General features: G+C 36.1%; 1 protein-coding gene across 1 annotated transcript in view; it reads right to left on the reverse strand.

Moving 5' to 3' along the window:
• The window catches only part of tmtops2b (teleost multiple tissue opsin 2b), a 42,810-nt gene extending 20,960 nt beyond the window's left edge, over positions 1–21,850 (reverse strand). Inside the window, exon 1 of the mRNA XM_051118483.1 lies at positions 21,017–21,850. Within this exon, the coding sequence (XP_050974440.1) occupies positions 21,017–21,386 (370 nt within the window). The 5' untranslated portion in view covers positions 21,387–21,850. The remainder of the gene's footprint in view (positions 1–21,016) is intronic.
• Positions 21,851–25,885: the final 4,035 nt, after the last annotated feature.

Raw genomic sequence — 25,885 nt, forward strand, 5'->3', positions numbered from 1 at the left:
AATCTGTAAAGCCTCTTTTTTAAAATAATAAAAGCAAACAGGATGTGCTTTCTGCCGTCTCAGTCTCTGTGAAACTCTAAAACTCTGTGTATACTTTTACAGACATGAAAAATATATCTACAGAGAGTGAAATGTTTAATTTTAAATAAATAAATTCAAATGGAAAACAAATATTGTCAGATTATGTAATCCATATGTAAAATACATGTACAGGCACATCCACGACTGTGGAGATGACGAGTCAGCGTCGCCGACTTCATCTCTTAAACCGAAAACAAATAAAGCACTAGTTTATCAATAAATTATTAAAACGTTAATGCAGTCTCCTTGCTGTTTTTCCCTCACACATTCATAATTATTATATCTGCCGACAAGCTTTTTTGCATCTGCTTGAGCGCTTATTAGCCAAACAAACAGGCACTATCAACCAAATAACAAAAAAATGAACAGACCCTGGCCATGTGTGTAATAATAATTATTATTAAAGGTAAACACTAACTTTAAATCTGTAACAATAATTTAAATAGAAAATTTAAACAGAAGCATTTCTGTAGGAACAATATTTGTCTAGGTTACTAAAAAAGAAATATATCAGATGTACTCAAAAGAGAGACACTGGAGACAATTTAAAATCTGGCACTGCCATACCAGGTCAACTTCAGGTTAGAGCAGACAGATGGTGAACAGAGAGGATGAGTTTGCATCATAGCCCAACCAGACACAGCGTGATAAATCAACAAGCAACACAGTCTCTTGTAGCCCAACCTTTGCCTGACAACATAAGGTCTGTGCTCTCTAGTGGAATGAGTGGTTAGCATCTTTGAACTTCTGTACTTTTGTGTTTACCAGCATATGCCACCTGAAATTCTCTTCTCAGTGAGGTACTTCACCTGATATGCCATCATAGATGTGAAAGGACACAATAACTAACCAAATTAAATCATGTCAACACATCTCTCTTAAATTCAACTAAGTGTCTCAAATGAACAGCTTAAATGTGCCATGAACTATCGTCAAAAAAAAAAAAAAAAAATCTATCGTCATATCATATACAAACAGAAAAGAGCAGGGGGTGAAACCTTTCGAACAGGACTGAGATGTCAAAATTTTTCTTATTTTGTTGAAATATCTTATTTTTTTCCATTTAGTACTGCCCTTCGGAAGATACTTGCATGTTTTCCGGAAGACAAATTATGTACAATTTAAAAGTTTTCACCCCCTTAATGGATCATCTTTCATCGTCGGAGCATTAGTAAATGTCTGAACCTTTTTTTGAAAGTTGTGTTTGAGTCCCTCAGTTGTATCTCAAAATCATACAGTCACTGATGGAAAGGGTTCAAATATGCAAAAGATGCTGGAAAACTGAGAAACAATGCTTAATTTAACTGTTCAGAACAAACAAGGGACTCATGGACAACCATCACAAAACGAAAAAACAGTCGTGGATTTTGTATGATCTCTCTTATTTTGTTAAAATGATTCACATTTTCACAGATTCTGCAAGGGGTTCCCAAACTTTCACATGCCAAGGTATATATATATTTTCTTATTAAAATGTAATAAAAACTATCAAAATGAAATTCAGAAAAATAATGGAAAACAGTATTTGGTGTTAGTGTTTCATAGGGCCCTAAAATTAAAAAAATGCTGTTAAATTGTGTACATTTCATGATTTAAATTAATTAGACATATTTTGATTATTTTCTTTATTTAACCATTAAGTCTAGAATTTTTTTTTTTAAGTTTAAAAACTAAATTCAGAAAATTAAAACAGAATTTGAAAAACATAAATAAATAAAACCGATTTCATTGGACTGTAATTAAGCATTCAGTAAGCATTCAGCTGAGATTACAAACAACTTGTCTCAAACAGTGAAACAATATATATATGAGCATTATATATGCAAAATGTACATTTCTTTCTGGCTACTGTGTATAGTGCTGCATTCACGCCATGCTGTAGATGAAAACACGTGACATTCTACTCTATCTGAATTATGTATTTCTATGGCAACACTATCAACACCAAAGCCCTCACGTGTTCCTGAGCTCCTAATTACAATTTGTAAACTCGGTATGTTACAGATGTATCACACGACTGCCATTAGGTTAACTTAGTGTATCTCTTTCCTCACAGGCTGGAGGCTCATTATGTGGTCATATTCGTTTCTCTCACCAAAGCTGGATACAGTTAGAAAAGTGTCACTAAAGTTTTACAGATGCATTATTCACATGCCACAACATCACCAGAAAGCTTCTGCCAGTGTTCAGAAGTGTGCTGTTCACCATAACAGAAAAAAGCAATTACACCACGAGGTAATTGCCTCAGGAGTATGTGAACTGCATATGCATTTATATTGAGCTATTTCAGCCATGAAAGTCTATCCAAACATGAAACTGAAAAAAAAAGTGTAGTGGAGAGGCTTTAGAACCAAAGAAAGTTATTGCACTCAACTAAAAAGTTGTAAAACTATTTCTCTGAAATGTTCACAGTGGGGAGCACAGCACAAAATGAAATCTCACTTAAGTGAAGTACCATTCCTTGTTAAACATGGACGCGCAGAGGCAAGGAAGTGCAGAATTAAATTTTGCATGCCAAGTTCCACAAGGAAAATCATCTGGAAAATCATTATAGCAGGTTAGGTGTTATAGTCTATACCTCTGATCTTGCATACTAAGCTGTAATTTATTTATACAGGACTGCAGAATTTATGTATCCCACAACTGCATGCAGTCAGGGGTTGGATGTTATTTATCATTACCACCACCAGGGTGATGAGGCTTCACATCAGGGCTATTTAATTCCATTCCTGGAGGGCCACAGTCTGGAGAGTTCAATTCTAACTTTAATTAAACACATCATAATCATCTAATAAAGGTCTTTAGGATTACTTGATTAGTATAGGCAGGTGTGTTTGATTTGGGTTAAAACTAAACTCTGTGGATTGTGGAAATGAGCTCAGCTTTTAACAAAAATAAACTATAGCACTGGGGTGTCCAGTTGTGAAGCTGCATTGAAACTACAATTTGGACCTTCAATCTGCTGATCCCTACTTAAGTCCACTATATGGAGAAAATCCTGGAATGTTTTTTTTTATTCTGGAAGTGAATGAATCCTTTAACTGGTTCAGGTGGGTTAAATTAGGATTGGAGCTAAACTCTGCAGGATAGTGACCCTCCAGTGGTCAGATTGTAGACCCCTGCCACGCTAGGACTTCTTCACAAGAACACAAACATTGCCTAATGATCAAATGAGGAAAATTACCTAAAGCCATTTTATTTGTCTGCTTTTTTAACTTGAATATAGAGGGTTGTTCTGTTAAAGAGGATCAATGTTATTATAGTTCTGTCTGTTTGCTTGTAAGGAAACCGGAGGCATTTGACATCATAACAAATCCTTAAACTGTAATGGAATCAATAAACACAGAGCTCCAGATTGATTTTCATGCCAACAATGTTTTCTTTCTCTTTTCTATACACAACAGAAGACAGAAATGCCACTACATGTAACATGGATTGCATAGATAATAACTCATTCTTGGGCAACATTAGGTCGCAAAACAGTTTTAAATGCTAATTTTAATTATAGATTGTGAACTGACTGCATATTGATTGTGTTGTAATAGTTAGGAAACTAGAAATGAAGAACAGAAGAGTAAACTAATAAAAAATAAACAAATAAATAAGACTTAAATTCTGGAAGCAATGATGCTGCACGTAATCTCACAATGTTCACAAATACCATTCAGCTGAGAGAGAAGATCAATAGATCTTGAAGCAGAAATATCACAGACTGGCTTTGAAGTGCAGTAAATACATAACAAATAAAACTGATAACAAAATACATGGTATTTGTGAGAAATACAATTTTAATTCCAAAAGACAGGGATAATAAATTTGCTGGAGGAGCATATTAAGAATAAAAACAGACTGCCTTGGGTCTAAGTAACTAAATTAAACCACCCCATCGTTTCAGTCACGCACCATTCTCTCCAAACCCAACCCTCTGAAGACTTGTCAGCAAACCTGGATTCTCATAAAAAAGCACAGGCCGCACTCCAGACATTTTGTTGTTTAGAGATTAGTGCTGTGACATAATCAGGTGTGGTTTCTCAGAAAACTTATTTCAGTGATATCCAGGTGCATCTCAATAAATTAGAATGCTGTGGAAAAGTTCATTTATTTCAGTAATTCAACTCAAGTTGTGAAACTTGTGTATTAAATAAACTCAATGCACACAGACTGAAGTAGTTTAAGTCTTTGGTTCTTCTAATTGTGATGATTTTGGCTCACATTTAACAAAAACCCACCAATTCACTATCTCAGCAAATTAGAATACTTCATAAGACCAATAAATAAAAAACATTTTTAGTGAATTGTTGGTCTTCTGGAAAGTATGTTCATTTACTGTGTATGTACTCAACAGGGTATTGGCTCCTTTAGCTTTAATTACTGCCTCAATTTGGCGTGGCATGGAGGTGATCAGTCTGTGGCACTCCTAAGGTGGAAGCCCAGGTTTCTTTGACAGTGGCCTTCAGCTTATCTGCATTTTTTGGTCTCTTGTTTCTCATTTTCCTCTTGACAATACCCCATAGTTTCTCTATGGGGTTCAGGTCTGGTGAGTTTGCTGGCCAGTCAAGCACACCAACACCATGGTCATTTAACCAACTTTTGGTGCTTTTGGCAGTGTGGGCAGGTGCCAAATCCTGCTGGAAAATGAAATCAGCATCTTTAAAAAGCTGGTCAGCAGAAGGAAGCATGAAGCGGTTTAAAATTTCTTGGTAAATGGGTGCAGTGACTTTGGTTTTCAAAAAACACAGTGGACCAGCACCAGCAGATGACATTGCACCCCAAATCATCACAGACTGTGGAAACTTAACACTGGACTCCAAGCAACTTGGGCTATGAGCTTCTCCACCCTTCCTCCAGACACTAGGAGCTTGGTTTCCAAAGGAAATACAAAACTTGCTCTTATCTGAAAAGAGGAATTTGGACCACTGGGCAACAGTCAATTTCTTCTTCTCCTTAGCCCAGGTAAGACACATCTGATGTTGTCTGTGGTTCAGGAGTGTCTTAACAAGAGGAATACGACAACTGTAGCCAAATTCCTTGACACGTCTGTATGTGGTGGCTCTTCATGCCTTGACCCCAGCCTCAGTCTATTCCTTGTTCACCCAAATTCTTGAATCGATTTTGCTTGACAAGCCTCTCAAGGCTGCGGTTCTCTCTGTTAGTTGTGCATCTTTTTCTTCCACACTTTTTCCTTCCACTCAACTTTCTGTTAACATGCTTGGATACAGCACTCTGTGAACATCCAGCTTCTTTGGCAATGAATGTTTGTGGCTTACTCTCCTTGTGAAGGGTGTCAATGATTGTCTTCTGGACAACTGTCAGATCAGCAGTCTTCCCCATGATTGTGTAGCCTAGTGAACCAAACTGAGAGACCATTTTGAAGGCTCAGGAAACCTTTGCAGGTGTTTTGAGTTGATTAGCTGATTGGCATGTCACCATATTCTAATTTGTTGAGATAGTGAATTGGTGGGTTTTTGTAAAATGTGAGCCAAAATCATCACAATTAAAAGAACCAAAGACTTAAACTACTTCAGTCTGTGTGCACTGAATTTATTTAATACACGAGTTTCACAATTTGAGTTGAATTACTAAAATAAATAAACTTTTTCACGACATTCTAATTTATTGAGATGCACCTGTATGTCAATTTATTCATCTGAAAATACTTAAATTAGCTTGCACTGGCATACTTGTGAGCTACAAGCAAATTTTGTTCTGCAGAACTGAGGGAAAACTATGGAAGCCTGTTTCCGCCACTGAATAAAAATAAAAAAGGTAATTGTGACTTATTACCTCACAATTCTGACTTTTTATCTCACAATTCTGACTTTTCGCAGTTGTGACTTTTTCTCAGAATTATGAGTTTATATCTTGCATAACTCGCAACTGCAAATTTATATAACACAATTTTGATAAAAATTTTAACTTTATATATCACAATTATCTGCCATTCTGAGAAAAAGAATCAAGAATGGTGTGATAAAAAGTCACAATTACCTTTTTTTTTTTTTTTTTTTTTTTTTTTTTTTTTATTCAGTGGCAGAAACGGGCTTCCATAAAAAACAAATGCATCATAAAAGCTCATTTTTTAAATTACATCTGTATCTTTCTCTGCATCACAGTGATAACAAGCAGCTACAATTGTCTGTCATGAATCTTTTCTAATTAAAAAAAATGAACACTGGAATTGCAGCAAAACACATAACAACACTAATCTGTAATCATTGTTTTTCGCCTGCTGTGAGAAATGTCTTGCTGCTCTTCTTATCGAGTTGTATTCACAGTTTTTCTCTCTCTTTTTTGCAACTGTTATCAAAACCCATTTGCTTTCAGTCCAGCCTCACTCTCAATTAATCACTAGGGGAGAACAACAGTGTGCGTCTGACAGTGACAGGAGCACATAATGAAGTCTGTGACATGAGGGCTATTCGATCTACAATTCCTGATCTTTCTCATCTTTTTTCTTTAATCCTGGTATTTTAGTCAATGATACAAGGCACACAAAAATAGCTCCTCTGAAAGGAGTGTTTTCAGACACACATGCAGATCAGAAATTAGGGCTGCATGATCTGATAACATTAAAATTACAGAATGATTTGAATGCATTATTCTGTAAATTTGATAGAAATGCAGAGAGCAGAGAATAGCCAAGGTGCATGATTGTTTTCTGCTATAGCGAGCAGCTGTGAAGCTAGTGCTTGTCAAATGATTTGACCTGACAATCAAGAAAAGCTTCTGCAGTTGCAGAAAAGTGGGAGTATTTTGGTTTTGATCGTGACGACCAAATTCAAGGTACGACATCAAAGTTTTTCTTTGCGCTTATAAAAAGGATGAGAGGACATTTCTGAAAATATATTCTTTTTTGTTCCCACACAAAAAAGATAGATTAATTTGATTAATCAATTAGCATATCCTGAAATTTAATCAATTAAAACATCTAATTGCCAATCCAAGGTTAGAACTGACAGAAGTCAGAATGATAGATCTCAGAATAGAGCTCTGTTGTCAGGTGTTTTTCACTCTTTACCTTGATGTCCTTAAGACTGTTTATACATGTGAGTCATTCTGCATGCCAAATGTCAATTTTAATTGTTTAGATGTTCTACATTTTCAGACTGATAATCGCATGTATATTAGCAGTATGAGGAAAAATAATATGTGGGAGGAAAAGGGAGTCTCTCAGTCAAAGCTGCATTCTCCAGGAGACAAGGTTGATATGTGTCATTATTTTATCGCTATGCTCCACCGCATTAATTGTATCAAGCATTTTTCTACCCTTTTTGTAAGACTGATGCTAATTGATTAGAAAATATTGATTATGAATGAATAAATGAATTACGTTTGAAATGATTAAGTCAGAGGATTCCACCCTTAGGGATGGGCGATATCTTATCGTTTGCAATATACCGCTAAAAAAATTTCCCCACAATAAGAATTAGTCTTCCCGTGATAATAATGATAAAGTCTAGTTGTTTACATATTTCTGAGTCCGACAGTGCTGAGCAACATGGCTGAAGGCAGAGTTTATCGCTAAATGAGGAGCTCCTTCAACAATCTGGAACTGGTTCAGTCAGGGCTGTACAGTGCGACAAAAATCAGTCTGAGACTTGAATAGTAGTAGCCGCTACTATAGTACACTGAGTAGCAAAACTGTATCGCACATGTTACAACTGCTTACAAACCTGTTGTTATTGGCATGCTTTTTCTCCAAAGTAACTTCATAACATAGTCGAGTGTTTGAAATAACCTTTTGTTATCAGCCGTGGTGTTCTAATCACAGAATGATTATGGTATTTTATAGTATTATAAAGGCTATGTCGATTAGCATTGGAATAAAAATATACTTTATCCTTATAAAAATACACAAAATTGCTTGAAGAACACAGACAAACCATGTTTATTGTCACCAAGTGTCCTCAGTTAATATTTCTCTATGTTTTATTCCAAGTTCAGCTACATGGATTAGAGATTCCTGAAGCGTCGTCAATACTATCAATACACGTCAATACACTCCTTCTGCTATGAAGCATATGTGGAGTTTCTGTGCAAGGGCGCCTGAATCAGAAAGAGCTTTATTGCTAAGTGAATTTGTCCTAGTGTTAGGAGCTTCCAGTATAGAAAACACAAACAATTTAATTCACATTCCAGTGAATTAAACAGTCATTACATTACGTTTGTACTCATAGGAAAGATAATACTTTTCTCTAAAAAAACAAGTTTCCCTGAATTATCGTCATTGATATCTTATCGCAATAAATACCAGAAATTATAAGCCCATATTGCCCATCCCTACCCTTAAGACAGAAATTCCACCCTCCAAAACTCATTTCAGATAAGTAACCCCAAATACATACAACTATGAAGCAAGTCTGCTAAGAACTCAGTCTCATCACAGCAGTAGAGCAGCTCATTAGCAGTTTGCCAGTTAGATTAAATGAGGTTAGCATTAAAAATTGCAGTTGCTCTTCATTTTTATATATATAAAAAAAATAAAAAATCATACAACACCAACAATGACACAAGTCCACCATCTAATACAGTTAAACACAAACCTTCACATAGCAATGTACTTCTCAACAACAATATATGTTTTGGAAGCCGCCCTTCTTATCCTATTCTTCCACTTTCATTTTGTTCACTCCTAAGCCGCCTAACGTGTGTTTGTTCATTCAAACAGTGTTTGCGCACTGCATGCACTCAGCACTCCTGTGAAACTGATGTAGAATGTGACAAAATCATAGGGGAGTCTTGATGAAATCCAAACAGCTAAAACGCTCGCTCAATTTCTGAGATATTATAAATTCTGGAAGAGATGGAAAATCTGAATCTACAAAGGCTGCATCTGAAAGCTGAAAAACGTTGCGTCCACAGGCAGCATGGGGAGGCAGGAAGGCAACCAGACATGTCCGAATCCCTTGATAGTGTCACATCTTGTCTACTAAGATACCTTCATCTGATCCTTTTTTGATAACACAGATGTATCCTTTGCTGCCTATGATATCCCACAATCTTGTGCGTTTGATTCCATGGCAGTAGAGCATAAAATGCCATCTGATAGTTTCAGTTCATGGTCAGTCTGTCTGTAAATGTACACTCTTAAAAATAAAGGTGCTTTAAAAGGTTATTTGCAGCAATGCCATTGGACTGTTTGTGTTGGTTTTGCCCTTGTCACACCCCCACTGGATTGTTTTGTTGGTTCCTCCCTCTTGTGTCCATATATGGTTTTTCCTGTTCTGTTCCTTGTTAAGTCATTATTTGTTAATCACCCACACCTGTCTTTGTAACAGCACTCCTTTATAAGTTGGATTCTGTTCATTGTTTGGTTGTTGGATGTTAAAGTTATGTTGGTGTGTGTGTTTCCCTTCTGTTCTTGTCTGGAGTTACCGTTTGTGGAATTCAGGTTCTTTAAAGAACCATCTCTTTCTTACCTTTTTATAATCTGAAGAACCTTCTTTTGCCACAAAGAACCTTTTGTGAAACAGAAAGGTTCTTCAGATGTTAAAGGTTCTTTATGGAACCATTTAAACAAAAAAGGTTCTTCTATGCCATCGTGAAGCACCTTTATTTTTAGGAGTGTATGTGTTTGGCCAAGTTTTTTCACTTTTAATGTCTAGTGAGAAATTATTGTAGTAATTAAAATATTTACTCAGCCATCACCAAAGCTCTCCTATTTTGTTACAGATCAATAAACATTTACACTGCCTCAGAAACCATCCAAGATCAGTTCCGTCATGTACCTTCGTGAGCAAACACTACCTGCAAAATAACTGCCTGATAGCTTTTGGATGCTGCCACAGTATTACTCATTATCCTTTTAGTCTGTCATGTGTATAGTAAGTTTTGAACTTTACAGGCACTATCATACACCTGGCGCAATTTTCATGTCCTACGCCACGTTGTTTAAATAGTAAATGCATTTGCGCCCATTTGTGCACCCGTGGCCGTGCTGGTCTGAAAACAATGAGTGTTCAGGCGCATTGTTGGCACGTTGCTATTTTGAGTGAAAATAAGTGAAATAAACTGCACCACTGGCCAACTAAAACCTGGTCTAAAGTCAATGGTGCAATATTTTTCTTGTTATTTAAAGAGCATTAGTAGCCTAATATGCGCCTATAGGCAGGTGCACAGTGCTCATACACTCTTTTTACAATACATACACAGGGACCCACAGCAGCACACAAACATGCTAAATATTACAAAAATGAAAGCATTACAGTGTAAAAGATTATTATTGTGTACATAAATATAAAAATGCCTACATGTCATAATGCAACCGCTTTCTTATACACATTTTTTTTTTTTGGTTCACTTTCACTTTGGCAAACAACCACATTCAGCAAGGAGGCGAGAAAACAAAAAGGGGCTACATAATAACTTGTTCAATCTTCGTTCTTGCAAATTCCACCGTGTAAATAGTGAATCCGGCATGGCGCAAAAGTGGATTCGGATTCGAAGTGCTTTAGAACATGCACTTAGATTGTTAAAATAGGGCCCTATAACCTATGTGTAGAAGTAATCACCCCGTAAACACAGGGAACTTACTTTGGACACGGCCATTTTCTTTTCCCTGATTTTTGTTTCTGACAAAAATGTCTTGGGTAGGCTACATCAAGTTTGCTCTGATGGATTTAAAGCTGGCAGTGACTGATTTTGTTTGAGGTACTGTGAATGTTTTTTTGTTTTTTATTTAGTGGGAGGCACTAATCTGACCTTTTGTGGGTGAGGGCTCTGCTTTATCTGACTGATGGAACCTGCCAGTTCTCTTCAGCTTTCTGTTTTCATCTGGCACTCACAGACCAGCGTAAACAAAGCTGCCATCAAATGATGATGATGATGATGGTGGAGTTGCTGCTGTTCTTTTGTTTCATTACCAGCAGGTAAACAAACTGACCCACTGTGTGGGCTTACTGTACATTGTCAGTGGGGCTGAATCTGAATCTGATTTCTAAAAGAATATATCAGAATCATATTAAAAAACACCAAGCTTCCAAGCTTTATAATGGCAGAGAATGGCTGTTGAGATTTTGAAAATAAAGCGTGTCCATCCATCATAAAAAGTTCAGCTCCACACAGCTCCAGGGTGTTAATAAAGGCCTTCTGAGCGGTGCGTTTGTGTAAGAGAAATATCCATATACAAAACTTTATTCTGATTGTCTTTGTCTAAAAGAAGGAAGTCATATACACGATCGCTTGAGGGTGAGTAAATCATGGGGTAATTTTCATTTTTGGGTGAACTATTACTAATACAAACAATACCCTGTTGAAAAAAACAGCATATGCTGGTTAGGTATGATTTGAAGCATACTTACAACCAGCATATATGACCAGCTCAAACCAGCAGCCATGCTTCAAAACATACCTAACCAGCATGTTTTTTTTCAACGGGGTACACGTGTAAACTAATAACTACTTCTGCTTTGCTTCTATCTTTCCATAAACTATTCATCCATCTTTATTCACCCTAGAGCGCATGTATTTTAAATGCGGTATTCAGTTGAAATCATGTATATTTTCATTACAGATCCACATGGAGAAGAATAGTCCCCAAATACACAGAAATATCAGAACATCACAAACCCTGTGACCACATCACCAATGAATAAATCACACACCAAATGTACCAGAGGAGCATTAAGTAAACATGAAATGATCTTATTTCTTAGCCAGCACACAAACACACTAATAAGACATTCATCTCACTGTGACCAGTGGGTTTGGGGACCGCAGACCACAAACAGATCTGGTCCTCTTGATCAGTTTTTGGATCTTGATGAAAGATACATTTCAAATAATTTGAGCTGATGTTGCCTCCCAAGCAGACAACAGTATAAAGGCTACTTCAGATATCGAACATCTTCATGGCAAGAAAGGCATTCAAAAATCTTATCAACCCCAAACATTTGAATGGTAGGTAAAATCTTTCCCGGAGCAGGTTTGGAGTATAGCATTAATTAAGTTAATGATAAACCATAAAAAAAAGGTTGCACAAACTCAACTCAAAGCCTGTTTTTGGTCTTGTAAGGCTTGACTTTTTTGTCCTTCAAGTCCAGTTTACAGTTTTGTGAAGTTCAAGGTATAAGTCAGACAGGGCGGGATTGGTCGGGAAGATAAAAAAAGCACAGAAAGAACCTGTTTTGATATGAACTGACATAAGACAGAAAAGTCAATCTGGCAAGCATTGACCCATAGAATAACAGAGGCGTGGGGGTGCAGCAGAATATTCAATGCCTGTCAGAAGTCTCTAGGAACCCAGGCAATAAAATGCACAGCTTATACACACACGGATATTAGGCAAAAAAAAAACAAAAAAACTAGCCTATTCTATGACAATTTCCTAGATACGTCTGGTACTTGACCACTAAAGTCCCGTACAAACTCTAAGAGCATTCCCCTTCCCACTCTTAAAATGGATAGTTCACTCTTTTTTTCTTCTTTGGATCATGACAGAGGACATTTTTTAAACATTGAAAGTCAACCAAAATGGTTTGGTTCTTTAAAATATCTTTTTTTATCTTCCACAGAAGAATGATGAAAGTCATTTATGTTTGGAACAACGTAAGGTTGTGTAAATAATGACAGAATTTTCATTTTTTGGGTGAACTATCCCTTTAAATGATGTGTTGTCTCAGGGGTTCCGGAAATGTAAGTGGTCTTCCTGCACTACAAGAAAAAGTCCTCTGGTATTGTTAATGCAGCCCACATTAGAGGACAACTGGGAGAACTTCTGCAGGCAGTGTGGGCTTTAAAAAGTGAATATGTCATTTCTCATATGCACACTCAAGTATTCAAGCTTAAAGATTTATTTCGAACACATGAATGCATGAATTGCCACCCTTGAGTATTAAGTTCTCACATGTAAAAGTCATTCAGGCTTTATATCTTAATATTTTTAATATTTATAATTTACCAAACTAACTGAAATATCATTAAAATATAATGTTGGTAAGAATATAAGATTAATAATGGATGTGCTGCTTTTGGAAGACTTTTCCCATAGCATTCTAAGATGGTAGTATACTCAATAACAGGGAGAATGTCTAATGATTGTCATTCTCGTGGGCCATTCACTGAAAGCCCTTTCAAAAGACAACATAATTGCAGTTTAGGCAAGTTAGGTGTGCTAAGTCAAATGAGAAGGAAGATTTTTATATTATTAAAAATATGTTTTAATATATATATATATATATATATATTTATTTATTTATATTTTTTTTCCAGCTAAATATCAGATCATTTTGTTTCCAATTTGTTTCTTGTAATACCAAAATAATCCAGCATAATACATAATATTGTAATCCTTACAGCTCATAATTTTTTTTTTCTTCATGGGAACAGATTTGGAGAAATTCATCATTACACCAATGGATCCTCTGCAGTGAATGGGTGCCGTCAGAATTAGAGTCCAAACAACTGATAATCCCATTATAATAATCCACAAGCAATCCACACAACTCCAGTCAATTACTGTCTTGTGAAGCAAAAAGCTATGTTTATAACAAATCCAATATTAAGCCATTTTCACTTTAAACTGTCACTTTTGGCTAAAATATGCCATAGGCCTATATGTTTAGAAAAAAAGCAATATTATGGAAAAAAGCACTTGTATTTTACAGTTTTTCTCAACTGCTTTTTCAAAAATCAAAAATCTAACAGGAAGTATCTTTATTTCCTTTTTCAAACACAACCATTTAAAATGCCACACTAAATCACCAGTGCCTCAAGCTAAGCCCTCACATGTACAACACTCATTGCTTTACTTAACACCAACCAATTATGGCTTTAGAATAGGCCTATAAATAGGCCAAAGGTCAAGTTACACAGTTTTTCTCAGATCAGAAAAGAAATTCTCAAAACTACTGTCCTTGTTCAACCTCCACATCATTACTTGTGCACATCATAGCAGTTTCTCATTCTTCTGAATGAGTTCATTTCTACACAATTCTATTAGTCTGTAAATTACCATTAAAATCATTAAAGCATTCCCATCTGTTCAGCTGGTATGCTACATAGTCTTTTTGTAAATTTGCCATGAATTGTAAAGGTGAATCTTTTCACTAAGAGAATTTAGATCAACCAACGATTAACCAGTTCTCTGGAAATCCTCACACAGTGCTGCATACAAAAGCAAAACTCTGCCAAAGGGGTGTTTCCTGTGCTTGCCTTTCTAATTTTTTTTTTACCTCTGTGTCCATATTTCTTTATATATATATATGCAAAACCAGCTAAATCCATCTGCCGTCTTTCCTTAAAAAATGCATTTTTATTAGGCTCATATGTATAGGTTTCTATGTAAGTACTGGTAATTCTGATTGGGCTGAGGCAATTTAGCAAGTTTGAAGTAAAAGTATATGATGGACGTATACTATGTGTCAGGAGCATTCACTCAGTATCATTATCTCATTTATGACCGAGAGATGGCTTTTAGCTGGTTTTGCAACTGAACTCTTCATATACATACATACATATATATATATATATATATATATATACATACATACATACATATACATACATATATATATATATCACAATGATGTTGTAATGTGTCATTGTAACTGTGTAACTGTGAATTCTTTCGAGTCTCTTTCAGTCAATATCCCAGTAGTATGGAAAACTGGTCCATTTGAAATGGATATATGGCATACATAAGAGGTGCATCCTTCTGCATTTCAATACAGTAACTGTCATAAAAAAAAAAAAGAAGCTTATATTCAGTCTTGCCTTCATGTTTACTGTGAATTTTTCAACATCTCTCAGCCAATTACTTTCAGTCTTGCACAGAAATGTGCATAAGAGCTCATGAAAGAAGAGCTTTAGGTTTTGAATAACTGTATGTATACTGTATATATCGAAAAATGTAATATTATGGCAAAGGTGTTTGCAACGTAAGACAAATGTTTGCTTTTGAGATGTGTTTGTGATATTTTGAATGCAGTGCATGATTTTACAAGAGATGTGAGGCATTTTGCATTTTGTGTGTGCAATTCTTGGATTTGTGTGTAAAGTTTTGAAAAAGAACTTAAGAACTTCAAAAACGTAGCCAGTCTGCCGTTCACCGACCAAAAGGGCCTTCGCAGTACTGGAGGTAAACTCAGGGAAAAAAAACAGGAACAAAGGAAAAAACTTGAAGGGAGAGCAGTCCCGGGCAGCAGGGCAAGGGGTGACAACCTAGGTGGTACTGTCTGGTCCGGAGGGCAGAGTCCGGAGGAGAGAGAACAGCAAGCGGCAGGTAACTGGGAGGCTAGACAAAACAATGGTCAATAGCTTGACAAGACATGACTAGACAAAACACGAAAGGATATGACTTCCAGAAAGAGCTTTAGGCTCTCAGACAGATCGGTAGCGAAGCACAATAACCTGGTGAAAAGCCTAGGAATATGCAGAGAAAAATAGGCTGAGAAATCAGCGCAAAGAGGGAACAGGTGTCGTCCCAATCAGCACAAGCGAACAGCTGAGTCTAGGATAGGAGCGCAAGAGAAAGAAAAGAACAGATAATTCGAAGCAAACCCAGCTCGTGACACAAAGTTTTGAAAATGTGTGTAAGCAGTTGAAAAAAAAATGTAGATGGAGCAATGTCTTTACGGATTTGTTTTTTTTTTTTAACAAACACTGACATCATTGATGGACTGGAGTTGTGTGTTTTACTTGTGGATTATTGTGACACTTTTATCAGCTGTTTGGAATTCTGACGGCACCCACTCACTGCAGATCTGTTCTGATGAAGAAACAATCTCATCTACATCTTGGATGGCCTGAGAGTGAGTCCATTTTCAGCAAATTTTCAGTTTTGGGTAAACCATTCCTTTAATATTAATCGAACAACACAATTATAACTGGCAATATTGTGTCTAAAATGTAAGATAGCAGCTTCCTAGATGCCAGCTTGTGCTTTGTACCATAGAAAGAGTTGTTAAAGCAACGCTATACTAGCAAGTTCAACAAACAAGTGTGCAAATCAGGAAAAAAGCAAATAAGGATCAAGATGAGTAGAAGTAATGTTTAATCATGTCAATAGCAGAAAAACAAATCTGCAGGCATGTGGACATAACCAGCGACAAAAAATATTAGGCTTCAGTGGAAGCTGGAGGTCAGCGATTCTGGCTATTTAAATTGGCCTCGTTGTTTTCTCTTTTACTGAATTAATGGATGAGCTAGCACAGCACACCAAAGACTACCAGCCGTAAAACAGCTAAATTAGACAATGGTGTAGCTCTGCGTTTTAGCTTGAAAAGTGGAAAATTCAGGCTGACAAAAAGGCTGAGAAGCTCAGAGCAAAACAGAAAAGATAGAGGATTACTGAACGTAAAATAATTTGCTGTCTGATATACACATTCCACCTGTTTCTATACAGCTCCAGTGAGATAACATGGCCTTTTACAGCAGGCCATTTATGTTACAATCCCATGAGTTCAGAAAATCTGTGTGCTTGTGTATATGCATCCAAGCCCTTGAGAGTTTTAAGTCATGAACTGAAACATTTGAGCATGCCTTTTATAAACTGATATTCTTATCACAGTGTTTGCAATAGATAACTTCCCTATTTTTGTTACATTAATATTCATGCAACATGTTGCTTATGTAGCCTGCATTTCAGATGGGAATCCATTTCTTAAAATGCAATCTTAGACATGGCCAAAGCTGCAGGAAACAGCCTGAATCTTCTGATAAGGCATAAACCACTGGGCAGTAAAGGCATCTATCCGTTTGAACTACTGCCATAGTCTCTCTGCATCATAGCTTGAAAACAAAGCACCTAGAGCACAGAAAACAGCAAAAGCACTACATAATATGTACTAAATATTCATGCCTGTCTATATTAGATACTGGAAAACTTTGTGATTCCTTCACAAAGACAATTAAAACCTTGGGGGATGTGATGAAATACAGAGTGACTGATCTGAAAGGAATAGGTGTGGAAAGACTGCTGAAGAAAGAAGCGTTGAACGGCGAACAGATCATGTGTATGTGTCTAGCATTTATTTTTTCTCCCACTATAGACCAAGTTTCATTATAAAGTAAGAGTTCTGCACTTAATGTTACAAACCCACACACATGCTTTGCAGTAAAGGGTGCAGTTTCCTGTTTTGGAGTTATTCATTTTATAAAACAAATCACCCATTGTAGTATTTAGGTAATTAATAATGCAGTAGGTCCTGCTCTTTTCACCTCTGCCTAGAATGTCAACACCATCATTAGCATCAACAGCCTCCAGACCAAATAACCAAATTTAAGTCATATCCCACTAGGCAGGTTTGCTTCATTTTATATAAACACTGGTGCAACTGCTCTGTTTTTGAGGCGCTCACCAAAAAAAGCTCAGGGGTCTCAGTCCACTTCTATGGCGTGGTTTAACTGATATACAGTTAAGGTCAAAAGTTTGCACCCCCCTTTCAGAATCATTACAAATTTTTATTATTTTACCAAAATAAGAAGGATCCTACAAAATGCATGTTATTGTTTATTTAGTACTGAGCTGAATAAAATATTTCACATAAAAAATGTTTACATATAGTCCACAAGAGAAAACAATAGTTTAATTTATAAAAATGAACCCGTTCAAAAGTTTACATACACTTGATTCTTAATACTGTGTTGTTACCTGAATGATCCACAGCTTTTTTGTTTGTCCTGAATAGTTAAACTGCCTGCTGTTCTTCAGAAAAATCCTTCAGGTCCCACAAATTCTTTGGTTTTCCAGCATTTTTGTGTATTTGAACCCTTTCCAGCGATGACTGTATGGTTTTGAGATCCATCTTTTGACACTGAGGACAACTGAGGGACTTGTATGCAACTATTACAGAGACAAACGCTCACTGATGCTCCAGAAGGAAAAACAATGCATTAAGAGCTGGGAGGTGAAAACTTCTGAACAGAATAGAGATGTGTAAATTTTTCTTATTTTGCATAAATATCTTTTTTTTTTTTTTTTTTTTTTTTTTCATTTAGTATTGCCCTTCAGAGGCTACATAAGATACTTACATATTTCCTAGAAGACAAAATAAATTACACTATCCCTGATCTTAATATTCAAAAAGTTTTTACCCCCCGGCTCTTAAATGCAGTTGAGGCCACAAGTTACAACTATCGCTAAACAACAAAAAAAACACAGCTGAGGATCAAGGGGATGTAAACTTTTGAACCGGGTCATTTTTATAAATTCAACTATTATTTTCTCATGTGCACTATATGTAAACATGCTTTTATCTGAAATATCTTATTTAGGTCAGTACTAAATAAACAATAACATGCATTTTGTATGATCCCTCTTATTTTAGTAAAATAACAACCCTAAAAAGGACAAAATGCTCAAGAATACTTTGTCTTTCTCCTTGCAGTAGATCTCCAACTGTGCAACGAAAGAGTCCTTGTAACTCCTTTACACATTTTATAAGCACTTCATGAGTTTTCAGCTGGTGAAAATACCATATGTATATATACGACGAGCGCATTTGACCCGGCACACAGCATTGATTTGGATGTTCGTTGAGTTTGCAAAACGTACATCATAATTGATATCATAATAGCTGTCAAATCAGGTTATGACTATATCCGTATGCCTTCTATTTTGTATCTTTTTCAGTGTTAAAATTTGGTTCAGTGTTACAACTGGTAGTGTGAACACTAAGCGAACCAGGACTAAATCTTTTTCATTTTTTGGCCCAGAACAAAAGAACCAAGAGAACCGATCTACAAGTGCAAACACACCCTAAGATTACAGCACACGCAAACAGCTGAAGTAAAGAGTAGTTTGAGGAATATTACCCAACAAAATGCTTGATAAACTTTCTTTCTCACATCATACCAGAGATCCAGGTCAAAGAGATCAAAGTGGCTGTAATGATTTCTTCACTTTGTAGTCTAATTTATGAAACATGATTTTGAACTGCCCTACAATTTTCGACTATCTTGTTAAGAAATCTCAAATTGTCTTTCTGTCCACATCATTCTTTAACATGAAAGCAAGCCTATGGGTGAGATTAGCCAATATAGGGAAATAACGAGAAGAATAACAATGTGCACTAAACAATAAAACTGTTTGCACTACAAACCACTGAGATGGTTTGATATTAAAAGGTGGATAGATTTTATGATCTTCAGCTTGTGGCAGAAGCCTCACACAGCTTGTCTTTTGCTCTAACAGCATTATGAACCTTGCTTCTAAAAATAACATGTAATACTGCAAGTTAAAAGGTTACCGGGAAATTAAATTTTACATATATATGCTTTTAAAAAAATAAACGTTTTAGCTGCCAGTCCAGATTTCCCCTTGAGGCTTCCCTTACATGATTTAGCCAACATCCTTCCTGACTGATAATCCCCAGTACATTTCCAATAAAGACTGTGATGAAAATGCAAATAGATTCATTTACATTTGGAAGAGGCTTTTATCCAAAGCACTTTATGCTGCAGTCAAACTACACATTTTATCAGTTCATGCATTCCCTTATAATTAGACTCATGACCTTGGTGATGATATAGAAATGCAGAAAAGAAAAGAATCTGAAGGACAACATTACAGGTACTTACTTTCAACCATCCAACTTACAACCATCATCATCAGCTACAGCATTATTCTCCCAATGCAAGTACAAATCTTCATTTTTAAATAAAACAAGCTCAACATATTTTATGGGTAAAGCAACTCGAGTGATGCATCCCAGTTTCTACATATTTTTAGAGATGATGTAATGTTTGGAGGTTTTAGGTTCTTTCATAACCATCCAAGTTGTTTATCTCAACTCTTATCTTGAGGTGTAAGATCTGCAGTTGAAAACACTGGATATAATACAGTCAGACATTATTGATTTTGTGTCAGTTTGCATATGTATGTGTATTTAGATTGTGACTAGGGTGATTTTGTACACACTTAAAAATAAAGGTTCTGTATTGGCATCCATAGTGCCATGATGAACATGAAACATTCATGGTTCAAACGTTCTTTACAGTAGTAAAAGGTTTTCAGATTATTAAAATGTTGTCTAAGAAAAACTGGTTCTTTTAAGATCTGTTCACTGAAAGGTTCTTTGGGAAACCAGAAATGGTTCTACTATGGCATCACTGCAAAACCCCATTTGTGACCCTGGACCACAAAACCAGTCTTAAGTAGCATGAGTATATTTGTAGCAATAGCCAACAATACATTGCATGGGTCAAAATTATTGATTTTCTTTTATGCCAAAAATCATTACGATATAACATAAAGATCATGTTCCATAAAAAGTTTCTAAATGTCCTACTGTAAATATATCAAACTTATTTTTTGATTAGTAATATGCATTTCTATAAACTTTATTTGGACAATTTTAAAAGCGATTTTTGAATTTTTTTTTTTTTTTGCACCCTCAGATTCCAGATTTTCAAATAGCTGTATGTCAAATATTGTCCTATCTTAAAACCATACATCAGTGGAAAACGTATCTATTCAGCTTTCAGATGATGTATAAATCTCAATTAAAAAACAAAAAGACCCTTATGACTGGTTTTGTGGTCCAGGGTCACATTTGTAGTTGAAACAATGGAGCATGCTGCTCGCAACAGCATGGTCACTGGTTTGATTCCCTGGGAATGCATGAAGTGAGAAAAGTATATCCTGAACTGTATAAAAGCTATAATTATGCCAAATACAAACATAAATGTGATTTGAAACATTTTAAGTGTTTGTATTAAAACGGATTGTTATAAAGATGATTATTTGTTGTGTTCTTGTAATTAAATCGAATGTTCTCAATACATGTCACAATAAACTTGTGTTTAAATGGTTCTATGAAAAGTGACACAAACACCCATCTTAGTAAAAGCAAACGACAGAATTTAAATGAATGACTACCTGTGTTACAGGTGTGTGAAATTTTGCGAGTTTAAACTGTACCACTTACAACTTCTAAACAAAAACCTTGTAAACTTTCGAAACGGAGCTGCATAATAATGTGTTTTGAGTACGTACCGAAGCAGGAGTTGATGAAGCCGTACCACATGCAGCCGTGCCGTCCGAGCAGCCACCGTCCCCGCACACTGGACGCGAAGCTCAGGGTCGTCCCGAACATACACACCAACATGTCACTGATGCTGATATTAAGAAGCAGCATGTTAACCGGCGTCCTAAGCGTCTTAAACTTACAAAAGAGGACTAATACGACAAAGTTATTGAAAAAGCCGAAAGTCATGATGAATCCTAGGAACACGGACAGGGTGATAAAGCCCGCCCGTGAGAGCGTCTCCACCGGCGAATTGCTCCAGTCCTCGTCTAGAAGAGTTAACCTGTCTTCCTCGCTCATGTTAAAGCTGTAGTTTAAATCAGCCTGCTCGGAGAACATCCTTAGGAATAGTTAGAAAAGTAGTTTTGAGTCACTGCTGGATTACGTGAGGTAAGAGCCTCTAATTTATCCGTTACTCTCGTTCAGTAAACACCTCCGCGCAGCCCGCCGCATCAGCATCATGATTCGGTACAGATGAGGACGATGATGATGATTCTCATTGACAGCGCACTTCACCTTTGAGAGCACTTTGGACTGTTGACAGATGGGCTTCGCTCAAAACAAGCACGCAAACTGACTTTCTAAGTAGCAGTCAGACAGTTTTGCTCATTAAAGTCTGCAGTATCCATTAGAGTTTTTGAAGTGTTTTCAGCTTTTCGCGAGGTCGCAGCTCGCGTGTCGCTGCAAATTAATGCTGACCGTTTGGTGTCCGTTCATGTGCTACTACATTTGTCTGCACATTGTTGCATTCTAGAGGCAAAATGTTGCATTCTCAGTCCCAGCTGTAAACACATCACATTCAGTATTCCAGCTGAGTGCGCCAGCTTTGCTGGACGCGCAACAGGCGCGTAATATAAAGGCATCTTGACGTCACGATAGAGCGATATGAGCTCATTGTAATTGACGTGCAGGAAACGACCTTCCACATATTCAGTTACCTATAGCAATTTCATTGCATTTAAAATGGACACTTTACAATGGACTAACTGATGCTATATATACACCAAGCTACTCTCATAAATTCTGCTTCATATGTTAAAATATAGGCTGCAGATAACCACCATAATGATACAGGTGGTAAAACAGAATTGAAGTTCATTAAACAGTTAGACTAATAAACACTGATGTGCACGAGTCAGCAACATCATAACGCATACAACTAAATAATGCTTTGAACATTAAATAAATAACGTGAAGATATAAGCTTAACATAAGATACTAATCAACAATTAACAACAAAATGACTTTGGATATGTAAAATATCAAATTTGATGTGTCATGCAGGGATATCTGGGAAAATCTTTTCTTCTTCTTCTACTTCTTCTTCTTCTTCTTTCATAAATTTGTATTTTACCTCCCAAAAAAAAAAAAAAAACAATACAGTGAGATAACATGTATCAGTATGAACTGAACATGTATGAACTGAAAGGTTCTTTGGGAAAGCAGAAATGGTTCTTCTGTGGCATCACTGCAAAACCCCATTTGTGACCCTGGACCACAAAACCAGTCTTAAGTAGCATGGGTATATTTGTAGCAATAGCCAACAATACATTGCATGGGTCAAAATTATTGATTTTCTTTTATGCCACAAATCATTAGGATATAAAATAATGATCATGTTCCACAGAGATATTTTCTAAATTTCCTACTGTAAATATATCAAACTTATTTTTTGATTAGTAATATGCATTTCTATAAACTTCATTTGCACAATTTTGAAAGCAATTTTCTCAGTATTTTGAATTGTTTTTTTTTTTTTTTTTTTTTTTTTTTTGCACCCTCAGATTCCAGATTTTCAAATAGCTGTATGTCGAATATTGTCCTGTCTTAAAACCATACATCAATGGAAAACTTATCTATTCAGCTTTCAGATGACGTATAAATCTCAATTAAAAAACAAAAAGACCCTTATAACTGGTTCTGTGGTCCAGGGTCACATTTGTAGTTGAAACAATGGAGCATGCTGCTCGCAACAACATGGTCACTGGTTTGATGGTTTGTTATTGGAATGCATGAAGTGAGAAAAGTACATCCTGAACTGTATAAAAGCCTCTGACAAATACATACATAAATTTGATTTGAAGTGTTCGTATTAAAACGGATTGTTATAAAGATGATTATTTGTTGTGTTCTTGTAATTAAACACAATAATCTTGTTTAAATGGTTCTATGAAAAGTGGCATAAACACCCATCTTAATAAAAGCAAACGACAGAATTTAAATGAATGACTACCTGTGTTACAGGTGTTTGAAATTTTGCGAGTTTGAACTGTACCACTTCAGAAATTAATGAGGGTTGTGGCAAAAATGCCACCAAAATGAACAAAAATGCCCATAAATTGAAGACAAATGGGCAAAAAATGCCCCTGCACAATTAAACATATGTATGTATTACGGCTGTCGCGATTAAATTGAAATCTGAAAATTAATGAAAAGCGTCAATTCGTGGAATTACATTTAGATTTGCTCACACTGCATTAGATTGCGTTTACGTGCCGTTTTGTGCAGATAAGCCTGATAACCAAACCAAACGCGTTTCTGTTGAATTTAGGAATGCATTGGCCAATCGGAGGTGCCTGGATTAGTCAGCGCTGAAAACTCCGGAGCACACGCTTGCAAATTCCCTCATCATAAACAAGTGCAGATGTAAATAAAAGATTAATTGCGTACTTTCAGTGATTATAACGGGAGTTTTTGCATAAATTGTGCTAGACTTGGCTAAAGTCACAAAAACGTTTTATTGTTTTCTATATTGATATTAATAATCATTATCACAATATAAAGAGCAACAATCTACATTTATTTTTGTCATAGTATTGCAAACTTATGCACTCCTACATGTATTACATGTATAATTAAGATACAATTTTAAACAGTCTATTGTTATTGACAATAGATAAACAATTAATTAAAGTAATTGGCTAAATGTAAGTATTTGACATTATGAACAACATATGGTTTTTATAATAATAAAGTGATTATAAAAATTGCCCTCACAAATCAGTTCCAGGGGGCAAATATTGCCCCTTAATGGAAAAGTTAATTTCTGACCTTAACATTTAGCATCCATTAATAAACATTTATATTAGACGGTTAACCAAGAGACCCAAAATTGCAAGTCTGCTAATGTTTAAATGTCTTTCCATACATCATTGTGTTTGCACGTTCAATATATTGATTGGTTAATTCTGTATGACGCCTGAGGGAAATAAAGTAAAGGTGCACTGTATTGTACTGTTGTTTTTAAGTAGGTGTGATTTACATCACACTGATGGCAGCAAAGCTTGTTTCATACAAGAAGATGTTGTTTCTTGATGATATTTAAACAAAAAAAGCAGTGGGTTTTTTTTCAAAGATTTTTTTTTCTTGTTTTCCTTTTATTTGCGCCCCCACATCCCTCTTCTTCATCCATCCTCAGTTTCACGTTTTTTAGTGTTTGCCCCTCAATACACAGGCTGTTTTCTCAGTAACGTTGGACATAATTTAATTGTAATATTAATGGTAGCTCTAGGCGTAAGATGTACTGTTGTGTATTTTTAGTTTTATAATACTCCTCTATTGGTACAGCACATCACTTTCATAGAACCTGCCAGCATTTCTAGAATGATGTCAACAATCTCAAAGCCTGTTGTTTGTTCCATGTACTGTGAGAAAACAAATATGCAAACAGTAGGAAACTGATGTCACTAAATCTGTTTACATCTTTCATCCCCCAGGGAGCTCGCAACGCCAGGGATCAGAATCACAGGTCTAAATGCTTATAGCTGACTGCCGACTAAAGCCTGCAAAGATTACTACCAGATGGATTCGCTTTCACCTACTTATCCATTCAGCATTTTGCATAGCTGTCAATGTAAAAAGGAAGTGAGGAAGAACCTCAGGTCATTTGTCTTAGTGATAAGTGTGTGGTGGTTTTTTACTGCAGCATTGTACGAAACTTCCTCTGTAAGCAGAAATATGCATTTTTTGCCCCTCTAGTTGTTTCTGTTTTCATTAGAAATGCATGTTTACGTTAATTGTTGCTGTCACAACATTTAAACATTGGAACAACAGTCAGAAAATGACTAAGCTCTGAATCAAATGCACTCAGCCCGTCAAAGACTAGCATTGATCTTGCTCTCTTATACAGTTGTTGTCATTCTGTTTTATTCTGTGTCTGTTTGTATTTCAGGTCCTGCATATATAAACACAGAAAATCACAAATATGTCATCCTGTGCTTGCGGTTAGCCCAGAGTTTAATCAGTATGCATATAGAGAAGGAGACTGTTGACCATTTAGTGTCATCATTGTTGTCTGTATTGGTGGTTTATGACTCTTTAGTTTAGAGTCATAAAGAGTCACCTTGTCTGTTTTCCTGCAGCACATGAAGAACTGCCTTGCATTGGCTTCTCAAATAAAGCCTTTAAGCCGTGTCTAGTAAGCAGAATGCTTAAATGATCAGAGGAGATCTCTTATCTCTCTAAAACAAAGATCAAGCATGACCTCCGGGTGCTGTTCTCACATACACTTAGACAGTGTGAGCAATGTGCCATAAATCCTCAGAGTTCATAAATGATCCTCTTCTGATTTTGTCACAGTATATGCACCGTATGGCAGTGCAGAAAGAACTAGAATTGTCTGTTAATGGATAAAAGTGCAAGCTGCTTCTAAAAACCCTACTTTAAGTACAAATAAATATTTTCAATAGTCAGTAGTTTTCTATAATCTGTAAAAAAGTAATAACGTCATACATACATTCAACTAAAAAGGCTATGATGATAAGCAGTCCATAATAGTTGGTGTAGCAGCAGTATTAAGGCCAAGTTGTGTCTTCCGATGTCTTGTTTTAAATAATTTT

Source organism: Labeo rohita, chromosome 9 (genome assembly GCF_022985175.1).
Source record: "Labeo rohita strain BAU-BD-2019 chromosome 9, IGBB_LRoh.1.0, whole genome shotgun sequence".
In the NCBI taxonomy this organism is placed as follows: Eukaryota; Metazoa; Chordata; class Actinopteri; order Cypriniformes; family Cyprinidae; genus Labeo; species Labeo rohita.